The sequence below is a fragment of the Anomalospiza imberbis genome, chromosome 22 (assembly GCF_031753505.1).
Source record: "Anomalospiza imberbis isolate Cuckoo-Finch-1a 21T00152 chromosome 22, ASM3175350v1, whole genome shotgun sequence".
Taxonomy (NCBI): domain Eukaryota; kingdom Metazoa; phylum Chordata; class Aves; order Passeriformes; family Viduidae; genus Anomalospiza; species Anomalospiza imberbis.
The window spans coordinates 8,494,887-8,507,731 of record NC_089702.1 but is presented as its reverse complement, the minus strand read 5'-3'; the positions used below and the strand labels follow the sequence as shown (position 1 = coordinate 8,507,731).

Sequence of the window (12,845 nt, the reverse complement as noted above, 5' to 3'; positions counted from 1 at the left end):
GCGGGAGGGGGCGGAGCCTCATGGCGGGACCGGGCGGGGCCTCATGGCGGGAGGGGGCGGAGCCTCATGGCGGGAGGGGGCGGAGCCGCATGGCGGGAGGGGGCGGAGCCGCATGGCGGGAGGGGGCGGAGCCTCATGGCGGGAGGGGCGGAGCCTCATGGCGGGAGGGGGCGGAGCCTCATGGCGGGAGGGGGCGGGGCCGCGCGGGGCACGGCGGGCGTGGCCGCCGCCGGGAGGGGCGGGGCAGAGCGGTTCGCTCCGCCCCGGTCCCGCCCCTTTCGCTCCGCCCCAAGTCTCGCGAGAGCGCTGGCGGGAGGTTGCCATGGCAACGGGAAGGCGGCTGTGGGGCCGCCATGGCCGGGATGGGAACAGGAATGGGATAACAACGGGACAGGAACGCGATAACAACGGGACAGGAACAGGAATGGGATAACAACGGGACAGGAACGGGATAACAACGGGACAGGAACTGGAATGGGATAACAACGGGACAGGAACAGGAACGGGATAACAACGGGACAGGAACAGGAACGGGATAACAACGGGACAGGAACAGGACTGGGATAACAACGGGACAGAACAGGAACGGGATAACAACGGGACAGGAACGGGACTGGGATAACAACGGGACAGGAACAGGACTGGGATAACAACGGGACAGGAACGGGACTGGGATAACAACGGGACAGGAACAGGAATGGGATAACAACGGGACAGGAACGGGACTGGGATAACAACGGGACAGGAACAGGACTGGGATAACAACGGGACAGGAACAGGAATGGGATAACAACGGGACAGGAACAGGAACGGGATAACAACGGGACAGGAACAGGAACGGGATAACAACGGGACAGGAACAGGAACGGGATAACAACGGGACAGGAACAGGAATGGGATAACAACGGGACAGGAACAGGAACGGGATAACAACGGGACAGGAACTGGAACGGGATAACAACGGGACAGGAACGGGAATGGGATAACAACGGGACAGGAACAGGAACGGGATAACAACGGGACAGGAACTGGAATGGGATAACTGGGCAACAACAGGACAACAATGGGATGGGAACCGGGATGGGAACGGGGATGGGATAACGGGATGAGATAACGGGATAACAGGATAATGGGATGGGGCAACAGGATACCAATGCGCTAATAATGGGATAACAACGGGGATGGGAATAACGGGATAGCGGGATGGGAATGGGATAAAGGGATAACAATGGGATATGGGATAACGGGATCCATGGGATGGGATCTGGGATCGGAGATGGGATGGGATCCATGGGATAACAGGATAGCGGGATAATGGGGTGGGACAATGGGATGAGGGGGATGGTGGGATGATGGGGTGATGGGAATGGTGGGGATGATGGGGATGATGGGGATGGTGGGGATGATGAAGATGATGGGGATGGTGGGGATGATGGGGATAATGAAGATGAGGGGATGATGGGGATGATAGGATGGTGGGGATGATGAAGATGATGGGGATGATGAAGATGGTGGGGATGATGGGAATGATGGGGATGATGAAGATGATGGGGATGATGAAGATGATGGGGATGATGGGAATGATGAAGATGATGAAGATGATGGGGATGATGGGAATGATGAAGATGATGGGGATGGTGGGGATGATGAAGATGATGGGGATGGTGGGATGGTGGGGATGATGAAGATGATGGGGATGGTGGGGATGATGGGATGGTGGGGATGATGAAGATGATGGGGATGGTGGGGATGATGATGATGGGAATGGTGAGGATGATAAAGATGATGGGAATGATGGGATGATGAAGATGATGGGATGGTGGGATGATGGGAATGATGGGAATGATGATGATGGGGATAATGGGATGGGGGGATGATGAAGATGATGGGGATGATGAAGATGATGGGATGGTGGGATGGTGGGGATGATCGGAATGATGAAGATGATGGGAATGATGAAGATAATGGGGATGATGAAGATGATGGGGATGATGAAGATGATGAAGATGATGGGGATGGTGGGGATGATGAAGATGATGGGATGGTGGGATGGTGGGGATGATCGGAATGATGAAGATGATGGGAATGATGAAAATAATGGGGATGATGAAGATGATGGGGATGATGAAGATGATGAAGATGATGGGATGGTGGGGATGATGAAGATGATGGGGATGATGAAGATGATGGGGATGATGAAGATGATGAAGATGATGGGGATGGTGGGGATGATGAAGATGATGGGGATGATGAAGATGATGGGGATGGTGGGAATGATGGAAGATGATGGGGATGATGGGGATGAAGATGATGGGGATGGTGGGATGGTGGGGATGATGAAGATGATGGGGATGGTGGGGATGATGAAGATGATGGGGATGATGGAAAGGTGGGGATGATGAAGATGATGGGGATGATGGAAAGGTGGGGATGATGAAGATGATGGGGATGATGGGAATGATGAAGATGATGGAATGGTGGGTATGATGAAAATGATGGGGATGATGGAATGGTGGGGATGATGAAGATGATGAAGATGATGGGGATGGTGGGAGATGATGAAGATGATGGGGATGATGGCACAGGGCCCAGCCGGCTCCAGGGGGCTCCCGGGTGACCCCAAGCCCGTTCTGGACCCATCCAGTGCCAGGCTCTGAAGGAACTCAAGGCTGGAATTTTACCCCGGATCTTGTGAATTTACCCCCAACTTAGTGAACCTCACCCAAATCCCAGCGGATTTCACCCAAATTCCATTCGTTTAACCCAATTTTTGTTCTATTTAGGCCAGATTTCAGTGGTTTAACCCAAATTTTATTAATCTGCCCCTCTTTAAGCCACAACTCCCCGCCAAGTTTAACCACTTTTTATTTTTCCACTTAAATATTCTCTTTAAATACAGCATCATCCCGGGAAACTGCGGAAAAGCAGGAAAAACGAATAATAGTGGGGAGAAGCTTTGGATTCACTTGGTGGCATTAAATGTGGAGCTAAAATGGAAATTAAAAACCGAAAAATGACATAAAAAATTGAATAGAAAAAAGGAAAGCAAAAGAAAAAATAAAGGAAGTTAAAAAGGAAATAAAAAGGGAAATAAACTGAATTAAAAAAGAAAGAAGTGCAAGTAAAAATTCAATAAAGAATAAAAAGGCAATAAAAACATAGAAAGGAAATAAAAACAAAATTTTAAAAATTAAAATTAAATTTAAAAGGGAAGAAAAATGGAATTAAAAAATTAAAGGAATAAAAAAGAAATAGAAAAAAGGGAATAAAAAAACAAAAAAAGAAATCAAAACAACATTTAGAAAGTTCCGAAGCCGCTTTGGGAGCCCTGGGGGGGCAGTTTGGGGATCCCCCGGGGTTTTTGGGGGGCAGTAGCACCAGCAAGGGCCAGATCCATGAAATCCAGATTGGATCAAATCCAACGAGGTGAAAGGAAAAATCCCACCCGATCACACCGAGCCCGGTTTGGGGGAAAGGGGATAAACCCGGGAATTCCGGCGGGGTTTGGGGAGAAATGGGATAAACTCGGGAATTCCGGCGGGGTTGGGGGTGAAACGGGATAACCCCGGGAATTCCGGCAGGGTTTGGGGAGAAATGAGATAAACCCGGGAATTCCGGCAGGGTTTGGGGAGAAATGGGATAAACCCGGGAATTCCGGCAGGGTTTGGGGTGAAACGGGATAAACCCGGGAATTCCGGCAGGGTTTGGGGAGAAATGGGATAAACCCGGGAATTCCAGCGGGGTTGGGGGAGAAATGGGATAAACACAGGAATTCCGGCGGGGTTTGGGGTGAAACGGGATAAACCCGGGAATTCCAATGGGGTTTGGGGAGAAATGGGATAAACACAGGAATTCCGGCGGGGTTTGGGGAGAAATGGGATAAACCCGGGAATTCCGGCGCGGTTTGGGGAGAAATGAGATAAACCTGGGAATTCCGGTGGGGTTTGGGGTGAAACGGGATAACTCCGGGAATTCCGGCGGGGTTTGGGGGTGAAATGGGATAAACCCGGGAATTCCAGCGGGGTTTGGGGAGAAATGAGATAAACCCGGGAATTCCGGCGGGGTTTGGGGTGAAACGGGATAAACCCGGGAATTCCGGCGGGGTTTGGGGAGAAATGGGATAAACCTGGGAATTCCGGCGGGGTTTGGGGAGAAATGGGATAAACCTGGGAATTCCGGCGGGGTTTGGGGTGAAATGGGATAAATCCAGGAATCCCGTGGTTTGGGAAGCACCAGCTCGGGGGATCCAGGGCAGGATTTGGGGTCACCGGCCCCTCCTCCCTGACCTCAGGGGATGAAGCCGGGGTTGCGGCCGCTCCTGTGGGATTTGGGGGCTCCCCGGGGGGTTTGGGGGCCACTGAGGCCCCGGACTGGGGACCGGCCCCTCCCCACCCCAACCCCACTGAGACCCCTGGGAAATCCCCTGCTGACCCCCCAAAGCCACTCTGGACTCCCCTGAACCCCTTGGAACCCCCTTTAAAGCCCCCTGACCCCCTTCAACACCCTTTAAGTGCCCTTAAATGTTTTTAACCCCCTTTTGAACCCCAAAAATAACCCTTGGAACCCCCTTAAACCCCTCTGACTCTGCCAAACACCTTGAAATCTCTTTTGAAGTGCTAAAAAACCTCTGAACACCATTAAATCCCTCCCTGAACCCCTAAAAACCCCAATCTGAACCCCCAAACGCCCCTCTGAATCCCCTTTTTAACCCCTTACACCCCTCCTTTGAACCCCACTAAACAACTTTGAACCCATTTAAGGCCCCTGAATCCCCTTTTAAACCCCCTTAAATCTTCTGAACTCACTTCAACCCCTTTTAGAGCGCCTAAAAAAAGCCCTTTAAACCAACTTAAACCCCACCTGAGCCCCTTTAGACTCCTCTGAACCCCCCTAAAGCTCTTCTTAAACCCCCCTTAAACCTCTCTTCAAAAGCCTAAAAAAATCTTTTTGACACCCTTAAATCCCGTTGAACTCCCTTGAATCCCCTCAAACTCCTCTTAAAGCCCCTTAAACTGCTCTGAACCCCCTTGATCTCCTAAAAGACCCCTTAACTCTGTCTATAAACCCCTTTAGATCCAACTGAACCCCTTCTAGCCCCCTTAAACCTCTCGGAATGCCTAAAACCCATAAAAATCCCTCTGAACCCCTTTCAACCCCAAAAAAACCCTCAACGCCCCCATAATCCCTAAAAGCTCCAATTTGAATCTCCCTGAACCCCCCCAAAAAACCCCTCTGACTCCCCCTAAGCCCCTTTTTAAATTCTCCTGAACCCCTAAACCCCATAAAACCCACTCTGAACCCCTTTCAACCCCAAAAACCCCCATAACCCCTAAAAACCCCACTTTGAGCCCCCTTAAACCCCTTTTAAACCCCCCTTGGGGTACAGGTGACCCCCAGGAGCACCAGGGGACCCTCAACTCCCAAAACTGGGGCGGGGGGGGTGGGGGGTCAGACCCCAGTGTGGGAAAACTGCTGGAAAAGCCAATGGTGAAATCAAAAAGTCAGGAAAATAATGGGGTGGCAGCAGCTGGATTGGGGGATTTGGGTCCCTGTGACGCCGGGGTCTGGGAGCATCCAGGTGAGCAGATCCTGAAGGCACAGACCAGAGCAGGTGAGCAGGTCCAGGGGCACAGATCCCACAAGGTGAGCAGATCCAGGTGAGCAGATCCCACAGTCTGTAGGGTCCAGGTGAGCAGAATGCAGGATTTGGGGCACAGACCCAGTGCAGAACAGGCAGCCCCACCCTATATCCCAATTTCCCCCCACTCCTGCCTCTTCCCAGGCTGGAATTGCTCCTGGCCCAGGTTGATCTCGCCTGGCAGAAGCCAAAAAAGAGGGAAAAGCCCCAGAAATGAGAAGTTTCACCCCAAGACAGATCTCAGAGCTGCAGAAGGTCCGGAGCACAGGTGGGTTTTCCATGAATCCCAGTCCAAGGGCTGCAGGGACCAGGTGAGTCTGGAGAAGCCACACCTGGAGAACCTGAATCCATCCCAGTCTGACCAGTTTGATGCCAGTGGAGATGCCCGGAGCTAAAGGAGCACAGGTGAGCAGGAAGCACCTGAGGAGCAGCACAGGGAATTGCAGGGGCTCCAGGAAGTCAGGTTCACCAGGAACAGCACATCCATGGGACACCAGGAGCTGGACACCTGCGCACACCTGCAGGGTCCTGCTGGCATGGTGGGATGGATCCTGAGTGCTGGAATGGCAGGAACAGGTTCTTTGGGAATCACAGCCAGGTGGGGTCACCTGGATGGGTGGATGGAGCTCACCTGGGATGGGCAAGGAGCCAGCTGAGAGCTCAGGGATCAGGTAGGGCAGGGCCAGGTGACACTGCATCCATGGGGTAACAGGGACACCTGTGCACACCTGCAGCGCTCTGATCCTGCTGGAATTGGTCCAGGACCACCTGGATGCCCAGAGGCCACCTGCAATGGGCCAGGATCACAGGCAGGGACAAGGACACTCCTGCACCCTCGCATCCCAAATCCTGGTCCTTGGAGGGGCAGCTCCAACCCCTCAGCAGCTGCTGGAGGCACCTCCCAGCAGAGGAATGAACATCCCAGAAGATTCCCACAGGTACAGGTGATCAAATCCAGGTGATGGAGGAGCCAATGAGGAAGTGAAGTTGGTTCAACCCCCAAAATTTTCCAGGTGAGTTTGGGGACTCCAGTCTTGGGTCTCTTGTGCCAGTTCCAGGTGTTTCCCAATCCATCCCAGCTGCAGGTGAGTGGGAGCATCACCTGGATGAGGTGGGGTGGGAGGCAGCCCAGGAGAAACATTCATTAAACAAACAGGAATGAGGGAAAAAGGGCTTTTCCCTTAAAAACAAGGAAAGTGGAGGCAGCCAGGGGGGACAGAGCTGCCATGGGATCCAGGAGGCTCCAGCTCAGGTGAGTCCTTGCACAGGGGTGATTTCTGCCAGGTGGGATGGAGAACAGGAAGGATCCGAGAGGCTGCAGCTCAGGTGAGTCCTGGCACAGGTGACCCCTACCAGGTGAGTGAAGGACTCCTGGCCCTGGGCCAAGGAAATCCTCTGTCCAGAGCAGCCCCCACCAATTAAATAATCAATCCATGGAATAAATAATGGAGCCGGAGGGCCTGAGGCCACTCATATGGGCAGGTGGGGGTGCTCCAGGTGCTCTGGGAGATTTTCGGGTGCTCCTCCCTTGCTCACAGCAGCAGGGACAGGTGGGACGCCCAGCTCCTTCCCAGGGGGGCTGGAAGCTGGAGCTGGATGCTCCACGTGGCCACTCCCACCCTTGGCACCTGCCCGTGACTCCACCTGGCAGTAGAGCCCAGGTGCATCGGCCAGGTAAGGCTGGGAGCCCACCTGGGCCGGCTGCCCCGAGGGGTAGCACAGGACAGAAGATTCCAGCGGGAACTGGGCTGGGATGAGGATGGTGGAGCTGAGCCCGGGGCACGGGGGAGGCTTCACCTGCCACGTGTCATCCAGGTGCTCCCCCAGGACGCAGACCCCGCCCCCCTCTCCCCCAGAGCCGCTTCCAGAGTCTTCCTCAGCCTTCAGCCTCTCCAGCTCCTCAGCCGTCTGCAGGTGCAGCACCGCCCGCTCGTTCTCCGCCAGGTACTCCTGGAAGTCCTGAGTCTCGGGGGGCTGTGGGGGGGGCCAGGTGGGGCCAGGGAGGGCAGCAGCTCCCTCCTCTTCCTCCTCCTCCCGCCGGTTCTCCAGCTCCAGCTTCATCAAGGTGTGCAGGAAGTGGGTGCGGACGCGCAGGGGGTTGAACTCGATCCGCCCGGCCACGTTCCCGCAGCCGTCCCGGGAGCAGCCGCACGGGAACGACGTGCGATCCACCTGGGGCACAGGGGACACCTGTGGGACCCTGCAGGACCCCTCCAGGGCCCGAACCCCACCCCAAACATCACGGTGGGGTGTATCCCAGCCAGGTGTCTCCACTGGGAAGAGACGTGGACAGGTGGAGGATCCCACAGGATTCCCCCAGAGCCCGAATCCCACCCCAGAGTGATCCCAGATCCCACCCGGACAGCAGGAATTTGGCTCTGGGGTGGGGAGAGGAGTTTATACATTCCAGGTATGCCCAAAACACACCTGGAACTGTTCCTGCTCCTTCAAGGAACAAGAGCACTCCAGCACCTTTTAGACCACAAACCCCGGCTGCCTCACCTGGCACGCTCTGCTCCCTCAGGGAGCAAGGACATGGGCACACTGGGTGTGCCTCGAGGCCCACCTGTCCCCCCTTTTCCCAGGCCACTTGGCACTGGACGCCCTCACCTGGCACACCCGGCTCTCCCCACTCCTCAAGGGGCAAGAGCACAGAACAGGAAGCACACGAGGAGCAGCCTGACCTCCATCCCACCCGAAACCCCCACCCTGCAGCTCACCTGGCACACCTGGCTCTCCCCACTCCTCAAGGAGCATGAGGAGCACACGAGAAGCACCCTGGCCCATCCCACCTCAAACCCCCATCCTCTGGCTCACCGGGCACTGGATGCCCTCACCTGGCTCTCCCCACTCATCAAGGAGCAAGAGCACAAAACAGGAAGCACACGAGGAGCAGCCTGGCCTCCATCCCACCCGAAACCCCCACCCTGCAGCTCACCTGGCACACCTGGCTCTCCCCACTCCTCAAGGAGCATGAGGAGCACACGAGAAGCACCCTGGCCCATCCCACCTCAAACCCCTATCCTCTGGCTCACCGGGCACTGGATGCCCTCACCTGGCTCTCCCCACTCATCAAGGAGCAGCCTGGCCCCCATCCCACCCCAAAGCCCCATCCTCTGGCTCACCTGACACTGGATGCCCTCACCTGGCTCTCCTCACTCCTCAAGGGGCAAGAGCACAGAACAGGAAGCACACGAGGAGCAGCCTGGCCTCCATCCCACCCCAAAGCCCACCCTGCAGCTCACCTGGCACACCTGGCTCTCCCCACTCCTCAAGGAGCACAAGGAGCAGCCTGGCCCCCATCTCACCTCAAACCCCCATCCTCTGGCTCACCTGGCACTACTGGATGCCCTCACCTGGCACACCTGGCTCTCCCCACTCCTCAAGGAGCACGAGGAGCACACGAGGAGCAGCCTGGCCCCCATCTCACCTCAAACCCCCATCCTCTGGCTCACCTGGCACTACTGGATGCCCTCACCTGGCACACCTGGCTCTCCCCACTCCTCAAGGAGCACGAGGAGCACACGAGGAGCAGCCTGGCCCCCATCCCACCCCAAAGCCCCATCCTCTGGCTCACCTGGCACTACTGGATGCCCTCACCTGGCACACCTGGCTCTCCCCACTCCTCAAGGAGCACAAGCAGCAGCCTGGCCCCATCTCACCCCAAAGCCCCATCCTCTGGCTCACCTGGCACTGGATGCCGGCCTGGCTGCAGGCGCAGGTGCGCGGCTCGCAGGTGAGGCGGCAGAGGCAGCCGCACTGCTCGCGGGACAGGCGCAGCGCCCGCAGCTCCTGCCGCTCCTCGGCGTCGATCCTGCGCACGCCCGAGGCGCGCAGCAGCGCCCGGCGCCGCTTGGTGGGCAGCGGCTGCAGGTAGAAGTAATCGCCCACCTCCACCTGCCCCACGTCCAGGTCGTCGTCGGACACGTCGGCCAAGGTCAGCCCCGCGGCCTCGGCCGACGGCACCGTCCCGTTCTGGGTCAGCTGGGGATGGAGGGACGCGTGTGGGGATGTGGGACCGTGGGGTCACCTGGCCAGGTGTCCTTCCCTCCACCCAAACTGAGCCTCTCCTCGGCCCTCCCAAGGCTCGTCCAACCAAAGGAAAAGAGCTTCTTTTGTTGGGTTTTTTTTTTGGAAAGGCATTGCCACATTCACCCCTGGAATATCCTGATCACCCCCAGATGCCACCCAGATGTTTCCCATACAGATTTTGCCCTGTACCTCCTAAGATCCCCCAAAAGTGTTTCCCACCTGGATTCCCCTCATTTTGCCACTCTTCCAACCTCACCCAGGCATTTTGCACTTCCCTCCCTCAAATCCCTCCCCAAGGGCTTTCCCACCTGCCCACCACTAAACCCATCCACGTATTTCCCCCTGGATTCCCCCCTCCCAGTCCCAATACCTGGCTCCCCCCAAATCCAACCCCAGGTACTCCCCACCCAGATACTCTTTGTCACCCCAAATCCCCTCCAGTTATTATCCCCCACTGCTCCCCTCCAGGTATTTCCCACCTGGATTCTGCCCTCTCTCCCCAACTATTTCCCACCTGGATTCTGCCCTCCCTCCCCAGCTCTTTCCCACCTGGATTCTGCCCTCCTTCCCCAGCTATTTCCCACCTGGATTCTGCCCTCCTTCCCCAACTATTTCCCACCTGGATTCTGCCCTCTCCCCAGCTACTTCCCACCTGGATTCTGCCCTCCTTCCCCAGCTACTTCCCACCTGGATTCTGCCCTCCCTCTTCAGCTACTTTCCACCTGAATTCTGCCCTCTCCCCAACTATTTCCCACCTGGATTCTGCCCTCTCTCCCCATCTACTTCCCACCTGGATTCTGCCCTCCTTCCCCAGCTATTTCCCACCTGGATTCTGCCCTCTCTCCCCAGCTACTTCCCACCTGGATTCTGCCCTCTCTCCCCAGCTCTTTCCCACCTGGATTCTGCCCTCTCTCCCCAGCTACTTCCCACCTGGATTCTGCCCTCCCTCCCCAGCTATTTCCCACCTGGATTCTGCCCTCTCTCCCCAGCTCTTTCCCACCTGGATTCTGCCCTTCTTCCCCAGCTACTTCCCACCTGGATTCTGCCCTCCTTCCCCAGCTATTTCCCACCTGGATTCTGCCCTCTCTCCCCAACTATTTCCCACCTGGATTCTGCCCTCTCTCCCCAACTATTTCCCACCTGGATTCTGCCCTCCCTCCCCAGCTATTTCCCACCTAGATTCTGCCCTCTCTCCCCAGCTACTTCCCACCTGGATTCTGCCCTCCCTCCCCAGCTATTTCCCACCCGGATTCTGCCCTCCCTCTCCAGCTATTTCCCACCTGGATTCTGCCCTCCTTCCCCAGCTATTTCCCACCTGGATTCTGCCCTCTCCCCAGCTACTTCCCACCTGGATTCTGCCCTTCTTCCCCAACTATTTCCCACCTGGATTCTGCCCTCCCTCTCCAGCTATTTCCCACCTGGATTCTGTCCTCCCTCCCCAGCTCTTTCCCACCTGGATTCTGCCCTCTCTCCCCAGCTAGTTCCCACCTGGATTCTGCCCTCCCTCTCCAGCTATTTCCCACCTGGATTCTGCCCTCCCTCTCCAGCTACTTCCCACCTGGATTCTGCCCTCCTTCCCCAGCTACTTCCCACCTGGATTCTGCCCTCCCTCTTCAGCTACTTTCCACCTGGATTCTGCCCTCTCTCCCCAGCTCTTTCCCACCTGGATTCCCCCTCCCTCCCCGGGTACTCCCCACCCACTCCCCCCAATCCCTCCCCCATTTCCCCCCTCACCTCCCTCCTCCTGGCGCGCAGTTTCTCCCTGCGGAGGTGCTGCCGCAGGTGCTGCCGGTGGCTCACCTGGCGCAGGTGAGCGAACTGGCTGAGGCTGTACCTGCGGGCGCGGTGGTGCCGCGGGGCCATGCCCAGGGAGCTGCCGCCGGCGCTGGGCACGCAGGTGAAGCCCTGGCGCCGGGCGAAGTAGTAGACGGTGACCTGGGCGAAGCGCACGCGCTTCCCGCCCCGGCGCACCCGGGAACGCCGCAGGATGGACGGGGCTGCGGGCACAGCGTGGGTCAGGGCCGGCCAGCACAAAATCACCCCCAAAATTACATTAAATTCACCCATTTCCCCTGTATTTCCCTCCCAAAATTTAAAATTACCCATTATTTCCCTTTAATTCCTCCCCCCGGCAAATGCTCAGAATTCCTCTCCGGGTTCCCTACAAACTCCCCCCATCAAAACTCCCTCAAAATCCCTGAAATTGCCCCCCAGTTCCTCCAATGTTTCCCAAAATTCAAAGGAAATTCAAGCCCCGTGAACTCCCCAAATAATTGCCCATGGATGCCTCAATTCCCCAAACATTCAATAAATGCCAGGAATTCCCCCAGTCCCCCAAAAAATAAAAAATTTCCCCGAAATTAAAAAAAAAAAAATCTCAGTTGTCCCTCAAATTCTAAAAACTCAACAAAACTTTTAAAAAAAAACCCAAAATTCATCAAATTTTAAAATAATTCCCCAAACTCCCCAAAATTAAAAATCCCAAAACCCAATTAAAATCCCCAAACCCACAATTACTATTTCGTAAGACTCCCCCCGAAAACCCAAAAGTTCTCCCCGCAAAAATTTGCTACAAAATTCGCCCCCAACTCCAAAAAATTCCACAGCATTCCCCCCACTTTCCCTAACGCTCCCCGCCACGACCCAAATTCCTGAAACCCATGAAAAAAATCCAGAAGAATTCCCCTAAAGAATCCATTAAAAAAATCCAGAAGAATTCCCCTAAAGGAAGAAAACGCCTCCCCACATCCCGCCCACATCCCGCTCCCGGCTCACGCCCAGCGCTGCCCGAGCTGCCGCCGCTGTCGCAGCTGTCGCCGCTGTCGCTCGTGGCGATCTCGTCGTCCGAGGTGGTGCCGCTGGACGCGGCCGATCCCGCTCCTGATCCCGCATCCTCCGGCTTGCGCTTGATCCCGGCGCTCGGGACCGCGGCCATCGGGGCTCGGCTCGCATGGAGAGCCCGGCGGGGACGGGACCGGACGGGACCGGAGGAGCCTGCGGAGAGCACCGGGACGTTCCGGGATGCCCGCGGATCAGCAGCACGGTGCTCCCGGGCTGTTCTCCCGGATAAATCCCACCCAGCCCTGGGTGTTCATATTTCATGAGTCATGGCTGCACGGGATGGCCAGGAGGAGATGGCCTGGATTTTTTCCAAGAATCCTGGCTTCCCCATCCC

At 56.3% G+C, this 12,845-nt stretch overlaps 2 protein-coding genes across 2 annotated transcripts; both read right to left on the bottom strand.

The window, feature by feature from the left end:
- Positions 1–18: 18 nt before the first annotated feature.
- LOC137487113 (uncharacterized) lies at positions 19–4,197 on the bottom strand (the record flags this gene model as incomplete). The annotated part of the gene is made up of 4 exons (XM_068212750.1): positions 19–132; positions 1,327–1,626; positions 3,456–4,030; positions 4,167–4,197. Coding segments are annotated over 4 exons (1,020 nt in total), but the record flags the coding sequence as incomplete, so codon positions are not given.
- Positions 4,198–7,091: 2,894 nt separating this feature from the next.
- On the bottom strand, positions 7,092–12,642 carry CSRNP2 (cysteine and serine rich nuclear protein 2). The gene is made up of 4 exons (XM_068211779.1): positions 12,446–12,642; positions 11,405–11,667; positions 9,326–9,622; positions 7,092–7,810 (listed from the first exon to the last, which is right to left on the bottom strand). Exons 1-4 carry the CDS (start codon positions 12,603–12,605, stop codon positions 7,109–7,111), a joined length of 1,422 nt encoding a protein of 473 aa, XP_068067880.1. The 5' UTR covers positions 12,606–12,642; the 3' UTR covers positions 7,092–7,108.
- Positions 12,643–12,845: the final 203 nt, after the last annotated feature.